Source organism: Uranotaenia lowii, chromosome 1, assembly GCF_029784155.1.
Source record: "Uranotaenia lowii strain MFRU-FL chromosome 1, ASM2978415v1, whole genome shotgun sequence".
In the NCBI taxonomy this organism is placed as follows: Eukaryota; Metazoa; Arthropoda; class Insecta; order Diptera; family Culicidae; genus Uranotaenia; species Uranotaenia lowii.
The window spans coordinates 212,839,406-212,854,191 of record NC_073691.1 but is presented as its reverse complement, the minus strand read 5'-3'; the positions used below and the strand labels follow the sequence as shown (position 1 = coordinate 212,854,191).

Below are 14,786 nucleotides of genomic sequence, written 5' to 3'. Positions count from 1 at the left end.
TTGGGGGGGAAGGCAAAAAAAACGAATACCTACCGACAACGCTGTGAATGCTGAGCCCGAATACGTGTATAGGCAAATCAAGTGTGGATCTTCATATTCTGTGAAATGTGTGGCATAGTAAAGAGTTTTGTTTATGTACCTTCGTTTCGCACAGCAGAGCTGAAATTCCAATAACTGGCTGGCTGCTGCTAGAAGATACTGCTGAGGTAGTTGGAAACTGAATTTTATAGGTAGGAATGCCTTTTTTGTGACGGTTGTTCATATTGGAGATGTTCCATTTAACGCACATGTTGCAATAAATTACTGGAAAAACGTTAGGGGAATCGTTTAAATTTGCAACAGAACGTTAGACGCGGCTATAATTATCCAGACGTCTCTAGCTAGTTTAATTTATTTCTCTTTTAATCTATTTCCAGATCCACCGCTCCCCGTATCAGCGAATTACGTACCGCTCCTATGAAGGCACACCGACTTACTCATCCTTGGACATGTATCCGCACAGCCAGGTCCTGCAGGACATCTACCAGACGATGCCCCCATTCCAGACCAGCCTGACGGTGATGTGCGAAATCTCGATCCTGCACATCTACACCAAGAGCGCCTCGCAGACGCTGGTGGTGAGCGATCTGGTCACTACAATTTCCCCCAATTTGCTCGGCCTGGACGGTTCCAACAATCGGCGGAAAGCGAACGGAGATCCGGACAATTCGGCGCTTACCGGTCCCGGAAGTGGCGCCCGGATGTTGATGGCATCTGGCATCTGGAGCAGCGTCGCGATGACTCTTCTACTTCTGGTGAGTTCACTTGACGCCAGGATGATGCAACACTTGTGATCGGCTCGTTTGAAATTGTAAATAATCTTCTGTGGGATAAAAGAAGTGACAACAACAGCTCCCAGTTAATGAATACTGCGACGAAGTAATAGTAAACGAGCTAATCTCATACAGCTTAAAATCAGAAAATATTAATAATATATTTATACATAGGAAAAACTGAAAAAAAAAACGTAAAACTGCTGTTGAAATGTACATGTAAATTATATGTATTTGAGCTTTTTACTACATGGTTTTGATCCAATCGATGCTTAGCCGGATGAATCAAAAGTTTGAAAAAAAAACAAAAATCATTGATCAGTGGAAAATGGAAAATTAGTTTTGAAATTTAACATCTCGAATGCAGGAGAGGAATCCCGATGCAAAATATAAATTGACAAACACAATCTAGAACTAGAATTTTGCTTAAATGTGTCGTGTGAAAAATTCTTATGAACAAGCATTTGAATCAAGTCATTGTGTAAAATGAAGCTTCCTTAATTACGCTTTAAAAGCTTAAATTTTGGTTTTCCAACATTGGACTGCAAGTGTTATTTTATAATTTATGATATTTTGAGAAAAAGTCAAAAATCTTAAACTGACTGGAGAAAAACTAATATTATAGACTGTTCCAAAAAATATAAATACACTTCTTATTAAAATAAATTAATCATTTTTTTTAATAAACATGTTAATCTCAAACAAACTATAAATTGTGTTTTGTTTCAATTTCTAATTCATTTAGCATAGTATTTGTAGTGTAGGCAAGTTCTCTTACTTTTCTCTCAACGCTATTCATCAGCTTTCAATTTTTCAACACTGTCCTCTGGTTTTATGTATTTACTCAGATTTACCTTAGTCATTGCCAAAACAGTTTCGATCGGACGAATCTCTGGACAGTTTGGTGGGTTCATGTCTTTCGGTAAACATGTGACCTTATTGACTTCATACCTTGTATGTCTATGAGGTTTGAACATGCTCCAACGCTCCCACCTTCTTTCTTAACTAGTTTTCTGATTAAAAGACCACTCACAGTGCCTAGTTTGTGCACAATCCGTTTTCTTTGCTCGGGAATAATTTTTAGATTTCTTCGTGAAAAATGACAAAAAATGACAACGCCTACTTCACTTGGATGTAAACAACAGCAGGTACGCAGCCAAAATTTGGTTTTTGAATTGACAGTTGTTTTATAGTGTACTTATAATCATCGAAACAGTCTATAATTGTTCACAAACATTACAAGAAACTAAGCTTCCTAAATCGGTTGAGTAAATCAGAATGGCTTTTTATTTTTAAAATTTTTTCATACCTTCTTGCCTTTCGAATTTTTACTTTCATCTTGAAACATACATATATGTTCTCTTACTTTTTTTCTCAACAAACTGTATGAACAAAAAGGCCCTTTTCCGTATGGTTCAAAGCTACATACATGTCTCCAACATAATTGCTGCATGAATTCATATCTTCGATTTTTTGCTTAAGTGGCATGTAATGCCCTGATTCACCCTCGTTAAAAACCATTACAGTGCTTCCAGAAATAATCATGATTTTGTTTCAAATTAATTCATTAAGAATTAATATTTTTTTACTATCAAAAAATTTGGGCCGGGGGTCTTCAGATTTTCCCTATTTTGCGATTCAGAAATCCACCTGGTTTATTAGGATCTATAACTTCAACGAGAAGCGCGACCTGAGTGCAGTTGAATGATTCAAAAATATACTTTTTATTTTATTTGCCATGTAACTTCCATTGTTTATTTCAATCTGTGAAAAAAAATTGAGAAATTATGAAATTTTAGAAAATTTAAATTCAATATTGAATTGAAAACAGATCAATGATAAATTTTGTAAAATGTAACATAGTAAACAAAAATAAACTAAAAGTTGAATGTAAGATTACTTCACTAACAAAAAAGTGAAACGCAAGAGAATCCTAGATAACCAAATTTGATTGATTGTGTAAAGAAATAAGATAGTCAACAAACAATCGAAAAAAAAAACAAAAAATAACACAAACTCCTTAACGTTGTATAGTTGAAGCGCTACTGCATAAGCTTAGAAGAATACCTAAACATGCCCAAACAAAACTAAACACACGAACATGCTCACCTTAAAACACAATCACGATTGGGCAGAAAATGAAGAAAAAAAATGACAACAAGAGAAAAAAATAAAAAATCCGTTAGCACGAACATCAAACCATACAGAAAAAAAAGTTATAACAAAAACATAAATTTCCAGTATAAAGGTCGAACACAGTCGACAGCCGAGGAAGAAAAATGTGTGTGCGTGTGCGTGTAAGTCCGTGTGCAACTTTAGGATTAGAGTTAAAAAAAAATCACATGAAAAAAAAAAACAAAAAATCAAATGGCTTGTTATTGTCGCGGCGCGAAAAAAGAAATATGAACCCAAATAGACAACGGACATTGTTCAAACAAAGCTCACACACACTACTGTTAGATATTTACTTGCGGGTATGATTTGCGGTTGTTGGTTTCTGAAGATCGGAAAATTTAGTAATTTTTAAATTTAAATCGTTCTGTACATTTCGATTTCGTTGATAGGTGAGAAACAGTTGAACAGTTATGACTCTAGGAGTGCTGGTGGGAGGATGTGTTGAGTTAGCAAATGATTAATGGGAGAAAAAAAACTTGTATTAAAGTGAACGTGACTCCGAGAAGTAAAAAGATAATAAAACAATGACTAGTAGTGAAAATATTAACTCGAAACAAATTAAGAGGAAAATACAACCAGTAATATGATGTTTCTTTTATACATAAACAAAATGAGATAAAAACTGAAAATGTAAACAAAATTTGCGCAAAAAAGACACAAACAAACAACCCAGATAAACTCAAACATGAAAATGCACCGATAAACGTCGGTGAGAAATTAAAAAAGAAAACAAATGTTGTGAGGTGGTACTTTAGAGAGAAACAAAACACTTGCTAAGCAACAAAAGAGGAATGAGGGAAGAAAAAGAAAAATTAGCAGAATAACAAACGGAAGAATTTAAACCTGTTTTGTTCGACAAACACTGAAATAATAAACTAATTATTAAGAAAAAAAAGTTTTGTTGTTTTATAAATGATGACAATTCCTACATTTTTTAATTGAAATATGAATACAGATATTCTCAACCGTTATCTTATATACACTAAGGTTTTTTATATGGAAGATAAAAACCGTTGAATACAGTTGTTTTGAGTATTGTGAAAAATCTTTTGAAAACCGAAATTATTCTATGGTCTCAACCTGAGTAGAAGTAAGACATGAGACACGAGTAGAAATACAAAATAAGGCATGATACATGAGGCATGGGACATGAAACATAAAATATGAAAGATTGCCACTAACCTTTTCCTACTAAGAAATCATAAGAAGGCTTCAGCAGTCACTAAAAGCATACATTGAACAGATAAATATAGTTATGGCATTTTTTTGTAATTTTTGTTATTTTTTCGTTATTTTTTCGTTATTTTTTTTTTGTCATTTTAGTCATTTATGTCATTTATGTCATTTTTGCCATTTTTGTCATTTTTGTCATTTTTGTCATTTTTGTCATTTTTGTCATTTTTGTCATTTTTGTCATTTTTGTCATTTTTGTCATTTTTGTCATTTTTGTCATTTTTGTCATTTTTGTCATTTTTGTCATTTTTGTCATTTTTGTCATTTCTGTAATTTTTTTCATTTCTGTCATTTTTGTCTTTTTTGTCATTTTTGTCATTTTTGTCATTTTTGTCATTTTTGTCATTTTTGTCATTTTTGTCATTTTTGTCATTTTTGTCATTTTTGTCATTTTTGTCATTTTTGTCATTTTTGTCATTTTTGTCATTTTTGTCATTTTTGTCATTTTTGTCATTTTTGTCATTTTTGTCATTTTTGTCATTTTTGTCATTTTTGTCATTTTTGTCATTTTTGTCATTTTTGTCATTTTTGTCATTTTTGTCATTTTTGTCATTTTTGTCATTTTTGTCATTTTTGTCATTTTTGTCATTTTTGTCATTTTTGTCATTTTTGTCATTTTTGTCATTTTTGTCATTTTTGTCATTTTTGTCATTTTTGTCATTTTTGTCATTTTTGTCATTTTTGTCATTTTTGTCATTTTTGTCATTTTTGTCATTTTTGTCATTTTTGTCATTTTTGTCATTTTTGTCATTTTTGTCATTTTTGTCATTTTTGTCATTTTTGTCATTTTTGTCATTTTTGTCATTTTTGTCATTTTTGTCATTTTTGTCATTTTTGTCATTTTTGTCATTTTTGTCATTTTTGTCATTTTTGTCATTTTTGTCATTTTTGTCATTTTTGTCATTTTTGTCATTTTTGTCATTTTTGTCATTTTTGTCATTTTTGTCATTTTTGTCATTTTTGTCATTTTTGTCATTTTTGTCATTTTTGTCATTTTTGTCATTTTTGTCATTTTTGTCATTTTTGTCATTTTTGTCATTTTTGTCATTTTTGTCATTTTTGTCATTTTTGTCATTTTTGTCATTTTTGTCATTTTTGTCATTTTTGTCATTTTTGTCATTTTTGTCATTTTTGTCATTTTTGTCATTTTTGTCATTTTTGTCATTTTTGTCATTTTTGTCATTTTTGTCATTTTTGTCATTTTTGTCATTTTTGTCATTTTTGTCATTTTTGTCATTTTTGTCATTTTTGTCATTTTTGTCATTTTTGTCATTTTTGTCATTTTTGTCATTTTTGTCATTTTTGTCATTTTTGTCATTTTTGTCATTTTTGTCATTTTTGTCATTTTTGTCATTTTTGTCATTTTTGTCATTTTTGTCATTTTTGTCATTTTTGTCATTTTTGTCATTTTTGTCATTTTTGTCATTTTTGTCATTTTTGTCATTTTTGTCATTTTTGTCATTTTTGTCATTTTTGTCATTTTTGTCATTTTTGTCATTTTTGTCATTTTTGTCATTTTTGTCATTTTTGTCATTTTTGTCATTTTTGTCATTTTTGTCATTTTTGTCATTTTTGTCATTTTTGTCATTTTTGTCATTTTTGTCATTTTTGTCATTTTTGTCATTTTTGTCATTTTTGTCATTTTTGTCATTTTTGTCATTTTTGTCATTTTTGTCATTTTTGTCATTTTTGTCATTTTTGTCATTTTTGTCATTTTTGTCATTTTTGTCATTTTTGTCATTTTTGTCATTTTTGTCAGTTTTGTCATTTTTGTCATTTTTTGTAATTTTTGTCATTTTTTTCATTTTCTGTCCACGAGTAATCTTAACGGCCCCAGTTCAAACAGCCGGTTTAGACTCAAATTCTCACCAAAGCAAGCGCATTTTTAGCACCTGTATTAGGATTGGTCCAAAATTGATGAGATTCGGACTATATTTGACACAGTTCTTAACCGTTTGACAGTCAATGGAACACGCGTGGAGTTGCCATTTTTATCGCTGGATTGGATCTAGTTTCACTGGTCTAATTCTTGTATAGATTAAACCCAAGAATAGAATAGAATTCAACAGTCATATTGAAATGTCCCATTTCAGAATAACCTATGCTTTATCACAACACTCAAGAATACACACAACACTCGAAAATAATCACGAAACTTCCTTTGATTAGGTATGGCTTTGATCAATTCTACACTCCGCTTACTCCTATTTTTTTTTTTGCAGAATTTATCCAAAACCACTAAACCAGTGTTTTTTTACACATCTGGCAACTCGTTCATCTCATTGTACAACATTTTAAACAACTATTTTAATCAAATCTTTTTCTGCCACAAAAGCCATTAAATCAAAGCCTACTCTTCTAGACTTTAATTAAAGTAGAAGGAATCATAAATTGACTTTTCTCAGACCAAAAAAATCTGAAAATACTGTTCAAACTGTCAGTGAAAGTCAAAGCAAATTACTCTCTAGGCCATCACCACCGTGAAGGTTTCGCCTCAAAACAATAACCGAACTTACTTGGTAATGCAATTTGATCCGCATTTGACTGCGTTTGCAAGTAACCGAACATCAAAGTAAAGTCAACTCCAGGAGCATACAGCGTCGTCCCAGCAGAATTTCCAAACAAAATTATCATCAACGCTCAGTTGCCGGCATACAAACACATTCCCAAACATGGACTGAAAATGCTCCCTCCCTCTAGAAACCCCGCACGGATTCGATACCCACCTAAGTCACCTAAGTCGAGAAGATGTCGCCCTGGGGCCGGCATTGTATTGTTTCCTGGAAACCTTCTCACAATTTGAACCAACAACAAATGGAACCCAAAGCAGCCCTCATTTTCACGTGAAGGTCCTATAAATTAGACCCAGCATCCTGGCCTTGCTGCCTTCCAGGGATCCCACACGAACAAGGACGACGGACGACGGATGGCGATGTTGCTAACCAACCAGTGACGACAGCCATCATCGTAGGTATAGATATGCCTAATTCACACAAACAGAAGGTATGGATATCTTCCTAGCCGAACAACAACAATAGCCAGAACACTTCGGGGCAGGGAAAACAATAATTCTCCACAGCGCTCCTCGGTCGGTGCCATATGCAACAACAACAACAACAACAGCAACAAACAAAACAAAGAAGAGAGATCCATCCCCATACATTTTAGGTAGAGTTGGAGCCTTTCCACACATCATCGTCAACATCGTGATAGTGGGGCGCTTTGTAAAATGTAATTATGAAAGAGTATTCAGTTTTATCAAGATGAGGTGTGTGCTGTATGCTGCGTTTCTACCTATTTGGCTTCCTTTTCTTCTTCTGTTTCTCATTTATCCCCAAAAGACAGTGGCTGGCTGGGTTGGGGTTTCGTTTCGTTTCGTTTAGAAGGTTCACGCTTGGGAGGACACGCGCCTTTGGCTTTCCATACGACTCGGAGGAAGGTTTTGTCCCCGAAAGCTGTGGCAGCAAAACGACGACGACGACGACGATAGCTGTAGTGCCTTCAAGGCTTCTGGGAAAGCAACAGAATCCTTATCTTTCCAGCAGCATCACTACTGACTTGGAGCACACTACGAGTAAGTAGAGTAGCACTAGAATAGTTAGGCCAACCTTCTGATGAAAAGCCTTTCTAGGACCTTCTGGAAAATAGTGTTTTGTTTGCTCCAGCCAGACCCACTAATGAATACAATAATTCGAGATTTGGTGACAGCTAGATAAGCGAACGAATTATGGCTTTCTCTCAAAGGATTGAATCGGAAGGATCTGGATTGTTGTTGGCAAGCGCAATGCAACATAGCTGCTGGCAAATTTCTACCATTATTGCTCTCCCGGATGAGGTAACACATCAGCTTATACACATTGCACGGGAGATAATGCACAAATTAAATAAGTGCACAATATTCGTGGGTCGTGGGGAGATAATAAAGGGGAACCGCAACGGTAATTGATAAGCGATGCTGTAATAATTATCTGACCCGGCCTTGTGGTGTTGAGACTATAAAAGCCAAATTTGGCCAACCGAACAGTATCAGTAGTCGTTCAGCTCTGTAGTGAACGGGAAAGACGACAATGCGATCGATTTTGGCAGTGACCGTAGTCTGTCTGCTTGCTTATGCAAGTGGCAGCTACATGACCAAGGATGTCAAGTACGCCGATAAAACTTTCCTGACCAAGCAGAAGGCCATCCTGGAGATATTCCAGCATGTTCACCAACCCGAGCTGCACACGTCCCTGTGGGAAGAATCGAAGCACTTCGATATCGAGCATAGCTTGGACCACTTCACCAACGTCGAAGCCGTGAAGGAATTCCTGCGTTTCTACAAGCACGGTATGCTGCCGATGGAAGAGATCTTCTGCGTTCAGAATGAATTTCCACCGCGAGGAAGTCATTGCTCTGTTCCATCTGTTCTACTACGCCAAGGACTGGGACACTTTCTACAAGACCATGGTCTGGGCTCGCTTCCACGTCAACGAAGGCATGTTTGTGTACGCTTTGACTGTTGCCGTGCTGCACCGCCACGACATGGAAGGAATCATCCTGCCAGCTCCGTATGAAATCTATCCTTACTATTTCTTCAACGATGTTGTCATCAGCAAGGCTCAACGTTACAAGATGCAAGGCTTCTACGGAATGAAGAAGGTCAACGATGTCTACACTGCCTACATCCCAAGCAACTACACCGGATACTACGTCCACTCTGGCCCTGAACAGCGCGTCGGATACTTCACCGAGGATATTGGCCTGAACTCCTACTACTTCTACTTCCACGCTGACTATCCCTTCTGGCTGGGAGGCAAGGAATTCGGACTCTACAAGGATCGTCGTGGTGAATTCTACCTTTACCAGCACCAACAGTTCCTGGCCCGTTACTACTTGGAACGTCTTTCCAACGATCTCGGAGTGATCCCAACCTTCTCGTGGCACAAGCCCATCATGACCGGATACTACCCATACATGCGCTACTACAACGGAATTCCCTTCCCAGTCCGTGACAACTACTACAGTGCCTCGTTCGAGAAGAACTACGTTGTCGATGAAATCGAAGACTTCGAGCACCGCATCATGGAAGCTATCGATCACGGATTCATCACCCTGCCCGATGGAACCTACGTCAACATCACCAGCCCATCTGGTATCGAGTACTTCGGAAACCTGATCCAGTCCAACCCCGACAGTGTCAACACTCGCTACTACGGTAACTTCATCAGCCTGGCCAAGTACTTCCTGGGAGGATCTTTCAAGAACTTCAACGAATACAAGGCTATCCCAGCCACCCTCGAACGATATGAAACTGCCATGCGTGATCCAGTGTTCTACCAGCTGTACAAGCGCGTCAGCGAGTTCTACTACCGTTATCTTGATCTGCTGCCATCCTACAAGAAGGCCGAGCTCGAATTCCCAGGTGTCAAGATCGAAACCGTTGAAATGGACAAACTGGTTACCTACTTCGACAAATTCGATGCTGATATCACCAACGCCGTCGATGTTGAGGTCTTCGATGATTCCACCATGAAGAGCTCCGAGATGAAGAAATTCGGCAAGATTGCTCACTACCAGGGAGAAGACTTTGTCATCTATGCTCGCATGCCCCGTCTGAACCATCTGCCTTTCACCTTCAACCTGAACGTTGCTTCCGACAAGGCCACCAAGGCAGTCGTCATCGTCTTCATCGGTCCCAAGTACGACCAGTACGGCAACCAGTACGGAGTCAATGCTAACCGTGAAAATTTCTTCGAGCTTGATCATTTCCTGGTTGATCTGGTCCCAGGCAAGAACGTCATCACCCGCAACTCCCAGGACTTCAGCTGGTTCGTCAAGGACCGCACTACCTACTTCGAACTGTACAAACAGGTCATGCAGGCTTACAGCGGCGATGGCAAGTTCCCATTGGACATGTCCGAGGCTCACTGTGGATTCCCAGCCCGTCTGATGCTCCCCAAGGGCAAGAAGGGCGGTATGCCGTTCCAGTTCTTCTTCATGGTTGCCCCTTACCATGCCCCCAAGGTTGAGCGCTTCACCGGCTACGACTACACCGTGTCCTGCGGAGTCGGCTCCGGAGCCCGTTACATCGATGAGCTGCCATTCGGCTATCCATTCGACCGTCACATCGAGGAGAGCGCTTGGTTCACCCCTAACATGAAATACTACGACACCATGATCTACCACAAGAGCGAAACCGAAGTCAACTCGGTTGGACACTAAGCTTGGGTGATTGATTTCAGGGCTCTAGTATTAGGATATAGCTAGGCACGTAACTCACAGCGGGTTATTTTATAATCGGCTGTGGTTCAGGACAAAGAAAATATACCAATGAATACCTAATGAAAGAATGAATTTTTAATCTACCGAAAGTTTCCAAAAGAAAGAAATTCCATTACAGTGATGAAAAAACAAATAACAAAAATTAAAAAAAAAACGATCAAAATGTCAGAAATAACAATAATGCAAAAGCGACAAAAATGACAAACATGACAAAAATGACACAAAGGACAAAAATCACAATAATGTATAAGCGACAAAAAAGACAAAAAAAACAAAAGTGACAAAAATGACAAAAATGACAAAATGACAAAAATGACAAAAATGACAAAATGACAAAAATGACAAAAATGACAAAAATGACAAAAATGACAAAAATGACAAAAATGACAAACATGAAAAAAATGACAAAAATGACAAAAATGACGAAAATGACAAAAATGACAAAAATGACAAAAATGACCAAAATGACAAAAATGACAAAAATGACAAAAATGACAAAAATGACAAAAATGACAAAAATGACAAAAATGACAAAAATGACAAAAATGACAAAAATGACAAAAATGACAAAAATGACAAAAATGACAAAAATGACAAAAATGACAAAAATGACAAAAATGACAAAAATGACAAAAATGACAAAAATGACAAAAATGACAAAAATGACAAAAATGACAAAAATGACAAAAATGACAAAAATGACAAAAATGACAAAAATGACAAAAATGACAAAAATGACAAAAATGACAAAAATGACAAAAATGACAAAAATGACAAAAATGACAAAAATGACAAAAATGACAAAAATGACAAAAATGACAAAAATGACAAAAATGACAAAAATGACAAAAATGACAAAAATGACAAAAATGACAAAAATGACAAAAATGACAAAAATAACAAAAATGACAAAAATGACAAAAATGACAAAAATGACAAAAATGACAAAAATGACAAAAATGACAAAAATGACAAAAATGACAAAAATGACAAAAATGACAAAAATGACAAAAATGACAAAAATGACAAAAATGACAAAAATGACAAAAATGACAAAAATGACAAAAATGACAAAAATGACAAAAATGACAAAAATGACAAAAATGACAAAAATGACAAAAATGACAAAAATGACAAAAATGACAAAAATGACAAAAATGACAAAAATGACAAAAATGACAAAAATGACAAAAATGACAAAAATGACAAAAATGACAAAAATGACAAAAATGACATAAATGACAAAAATGACAAAAATGACAAAAATGACAAAAATGACAAAAATGACAAAAATGACAAAAATGACAAAAATGACAAAAATGACAAAAATGACAAAAATGACAAAAATGACAAAAATGACAAAAATGACAAAAATGACAAAAATGACAAAAATGACAAAAATGACAAAAATGACTAAAATGACAAAAATGACAAAAATGACAAAAATGACAAAAATGACAAAAATGACAAAAAAGACAAAAATGACAAAAATGACAAAAATGACAAAAATGACAAAAATGACAAAAATGACAAAAATGACAAAAATGACAAAAATGACAAAAATGACAAAAATGACAAAAATGACAAAAATGACAAAAATGACAAAAATGACAAAAATGACAAAAATGACAAAAATGACAAAAATGACAAAAATGACAAAAATGACTAAAATGACAAAAATGACAAAAATGACAAAAATGACAAAAATGACAAAAATGACAAAAAAGACAAAAATGACAAAAATGACAAAAATGACAAAAATGACAAAAATGACAAAAATGACAAAAATGACAAAAATGACAAAAATGACAAAAATGACAAAAATGACAAAAATGACAAAAATGACAAAAATGACAAAAATGACAAAAATGACAAAAATGACAAAAATGACAAAAATGACAAAAATGACAAAAATGACAAAAATGACAAAAATGACAAAAATGACAAAAATGACAAAAATGACAAAAATGACAAAAATGACAAAAATGACAAAAATGACAAAAATGACAAAAATGACAAAAATGACAAAAATGACAAAAATGACAAAAATGACAAAAATGACAAAAATGACAAAAATGACAAAAATGACAAAAATGACAAAAATGACAAAAATGACAAAAATGACAAAAATGACAAAAATGACAAAAATGACAAAAATGACAAAAATGACAAAAATGACAAAAATGACAAAAATGACAAAAATGACAAAAATGACAAAAATGACAAAAATGACAAAAATGACAAAAATGACAAAAATGACAAAAATGACAAAAATGACAAAAATGACAAAAATGACAAAAATGACAAAAATGACAAAAATGACAAAAATGACAAAAATGACAAAAATGACAAAAATGACAAAAATGACAAAAATGACAAAAATGACAAAAATGACAAAAATGACAAAAATGACAAAAATGACAAAAATGACAAAAATGACAAAAATGACAAAAATGACAAAAATGACAAAAATGACAAAAATGACAAAAATGACAAAAATGACAAAAATGACAAAAATGACAAAAATGACAAAAATGACAAAAATGACAAAAATGACAACAATGACAAAAAATGACAAAAAATGACAAAAATGACAAAAATGACAAAAATGACAAAAATGACAAAATTGACAAAAATGACAATTTATATTTTTTAAAAATAATTGATATGAAAATATTTCTTGATTTTTTTTATTTTGTAAATTGGAAGTTTAGGGTTTCTTTTTTTACGGAATTCATTGAAATTTTCTTCAAACAAATATTTTCTAAGCAGTTCAAAGAGATATTGTATCAAAATAAGATACACTTGGTATGAATAATCATACAAATAAACTTGTTTTAAACCATTGAACAGTACAAATACAGTACAAACGTTAAGATCCCTCCAGCAGAACGAACTCGGGCGCTAGTTACGCCCGTAAGGTACATCAATTGTAATCCCCCAAGTACGTGACACAAATAGTTGTCGGCATGTGTTCGGAAGCTCATTTGTCTTGTCAGTGCGATGTCAGAGTTGCTCATTCTTGGCTGCCTCGTTGATTCTCTCACACAGAAAACGAAACGGCAATGAACCAACAAGTCCTAACAACCAGACGCACTCCAAATGGGTTAAACAGCAACCGGCAGCAGCAGCAGCAACTATTAGTCGTTGCATTATTTATCACAATGGCGTAAAATGCACATTGTCACACCGAGACAGCGAGAGGGAAGAGTTTGTAATTATTATGTAACTCGAACAACGAACGGGAAATGGTTGACAGCTTTTCCTCTCTCTTCTTTACAGTTCGTTCAAGTGTAAGGAGAGGAGGAGGGTTGGAAATCAGCCATCACATCGAGAGGAGATTATGTGAAAAGCGCTCTAAGAACGCAACGAAGGGAGAAGCATCAACCGACATGGGTCCTGAATTCAGTTCTCTTCGAGCAGCCAGAGGACTTTTCATTTGCCTTTGCAGTTCCGGAAGATCTTTGTTGATGGAGGACCACAGGACGTAATAATTTCCATAAATAGACGCTGTCAGTAGAGCATGCTCTTATCCGTGATTGGGCAGCTGAGGTCCATCTAAGTTGCAGCTTCAGAGATATAAAATCATGTACCTAATTGTCATTTGGCGAGGACTTATCCATCAGCAACTTTCAATTCACTTGGGCAAAAGTTTTTGCACTACACAACTACTATCTTCATCCAGTGCATGAGCTAGCTAGGAGGAAAAAAAGGAAAAAACGAAATGATAAAAAGCTACTACTCTCAGCGCAAAAATGCCATAAATGATCCTGCCCAGCGTTCCGAAATGCACCGAAAATATTTTAATTCATGCTGTTAAATTGCAGTATGTTTGAATTTATTTTCGAATAATTTTCCAGCATCCCGTTTCCCGAGAGAGAGGCGGAAACTATTTGCATTTCGTGAAAGAATGATTTCAATTTGGCAGAGTGCTGCTGTCGATGTTACCATACCACTCTCTGACTGCACCTCTTAGTTGGAAGGTAATCATGACCATCATCAGCACCCGGAAAAAGCGGCAGCAGCCATCATCACTCGCGGAAACATCGGTTGGGACATGACTTGGTTTTCGATTTTCGAGCGAGCGGCGGCGGTTTGTTGATCGGTAGATTGGTTGGTGTTGTTCCGGAATGGGTGAGAATTTTCGGGTTCTACATTCCGTCCCAAGCGGGAATGTTTTGCGAATCAATGACTACCTATCTACCTACCAATGCACCTGCAACGGCTGTTGATGGATATGCATCCGTTGGAAGAACAATGGCGCCGACACAATTTGTCCCGCGTAACATCCACCAGGGCCGGATT

At 35.4% G+C, this 14,786-nt stretch overlaps 1 protein-coding gene and 1 pseudogene across 1 annotated transcript; both read left to right on the top strand.

The window, feature by feature from the left end:
- Positions 1-209: 209 nt before the first annotated feature.
- LOC129747069 (uncharacterized) lies at positions 210-3,846 on the top strand. The gene is made up of 2 exons (XM_055741089.1): positions 210-230; positions 417-3,846. The coding sequence occupies exon 2, from the start codon at positions 489-491 to the stop codon at positions 831-833; it is 345 nt and encodes a 114-aa protein (XP_055597064.1). The 5' UTR covers positions 210-230; positions 417-488; the 3' UTR covers positions 834-3,846.
- Positions 3,847-8,256: 4,410 nt separating this feature from the next.
- Positions 8,257-10,549, top strand: LOC129747039 (hexamerin-1.1-like; annotated as a pseudogene).
- Positions 10,550-14,786: the final 4,237 nt, after the last annotated feature.

What these genes read in the sequence shown, in the direction of transcription:
- LOC129747069 (XM_055741089.1), top strand. Translation starts at nt 489, where the DNA reads ATGTATCCGCACAGCCAGGTCCTGCAGGACATCTACCAGACGATGCCC.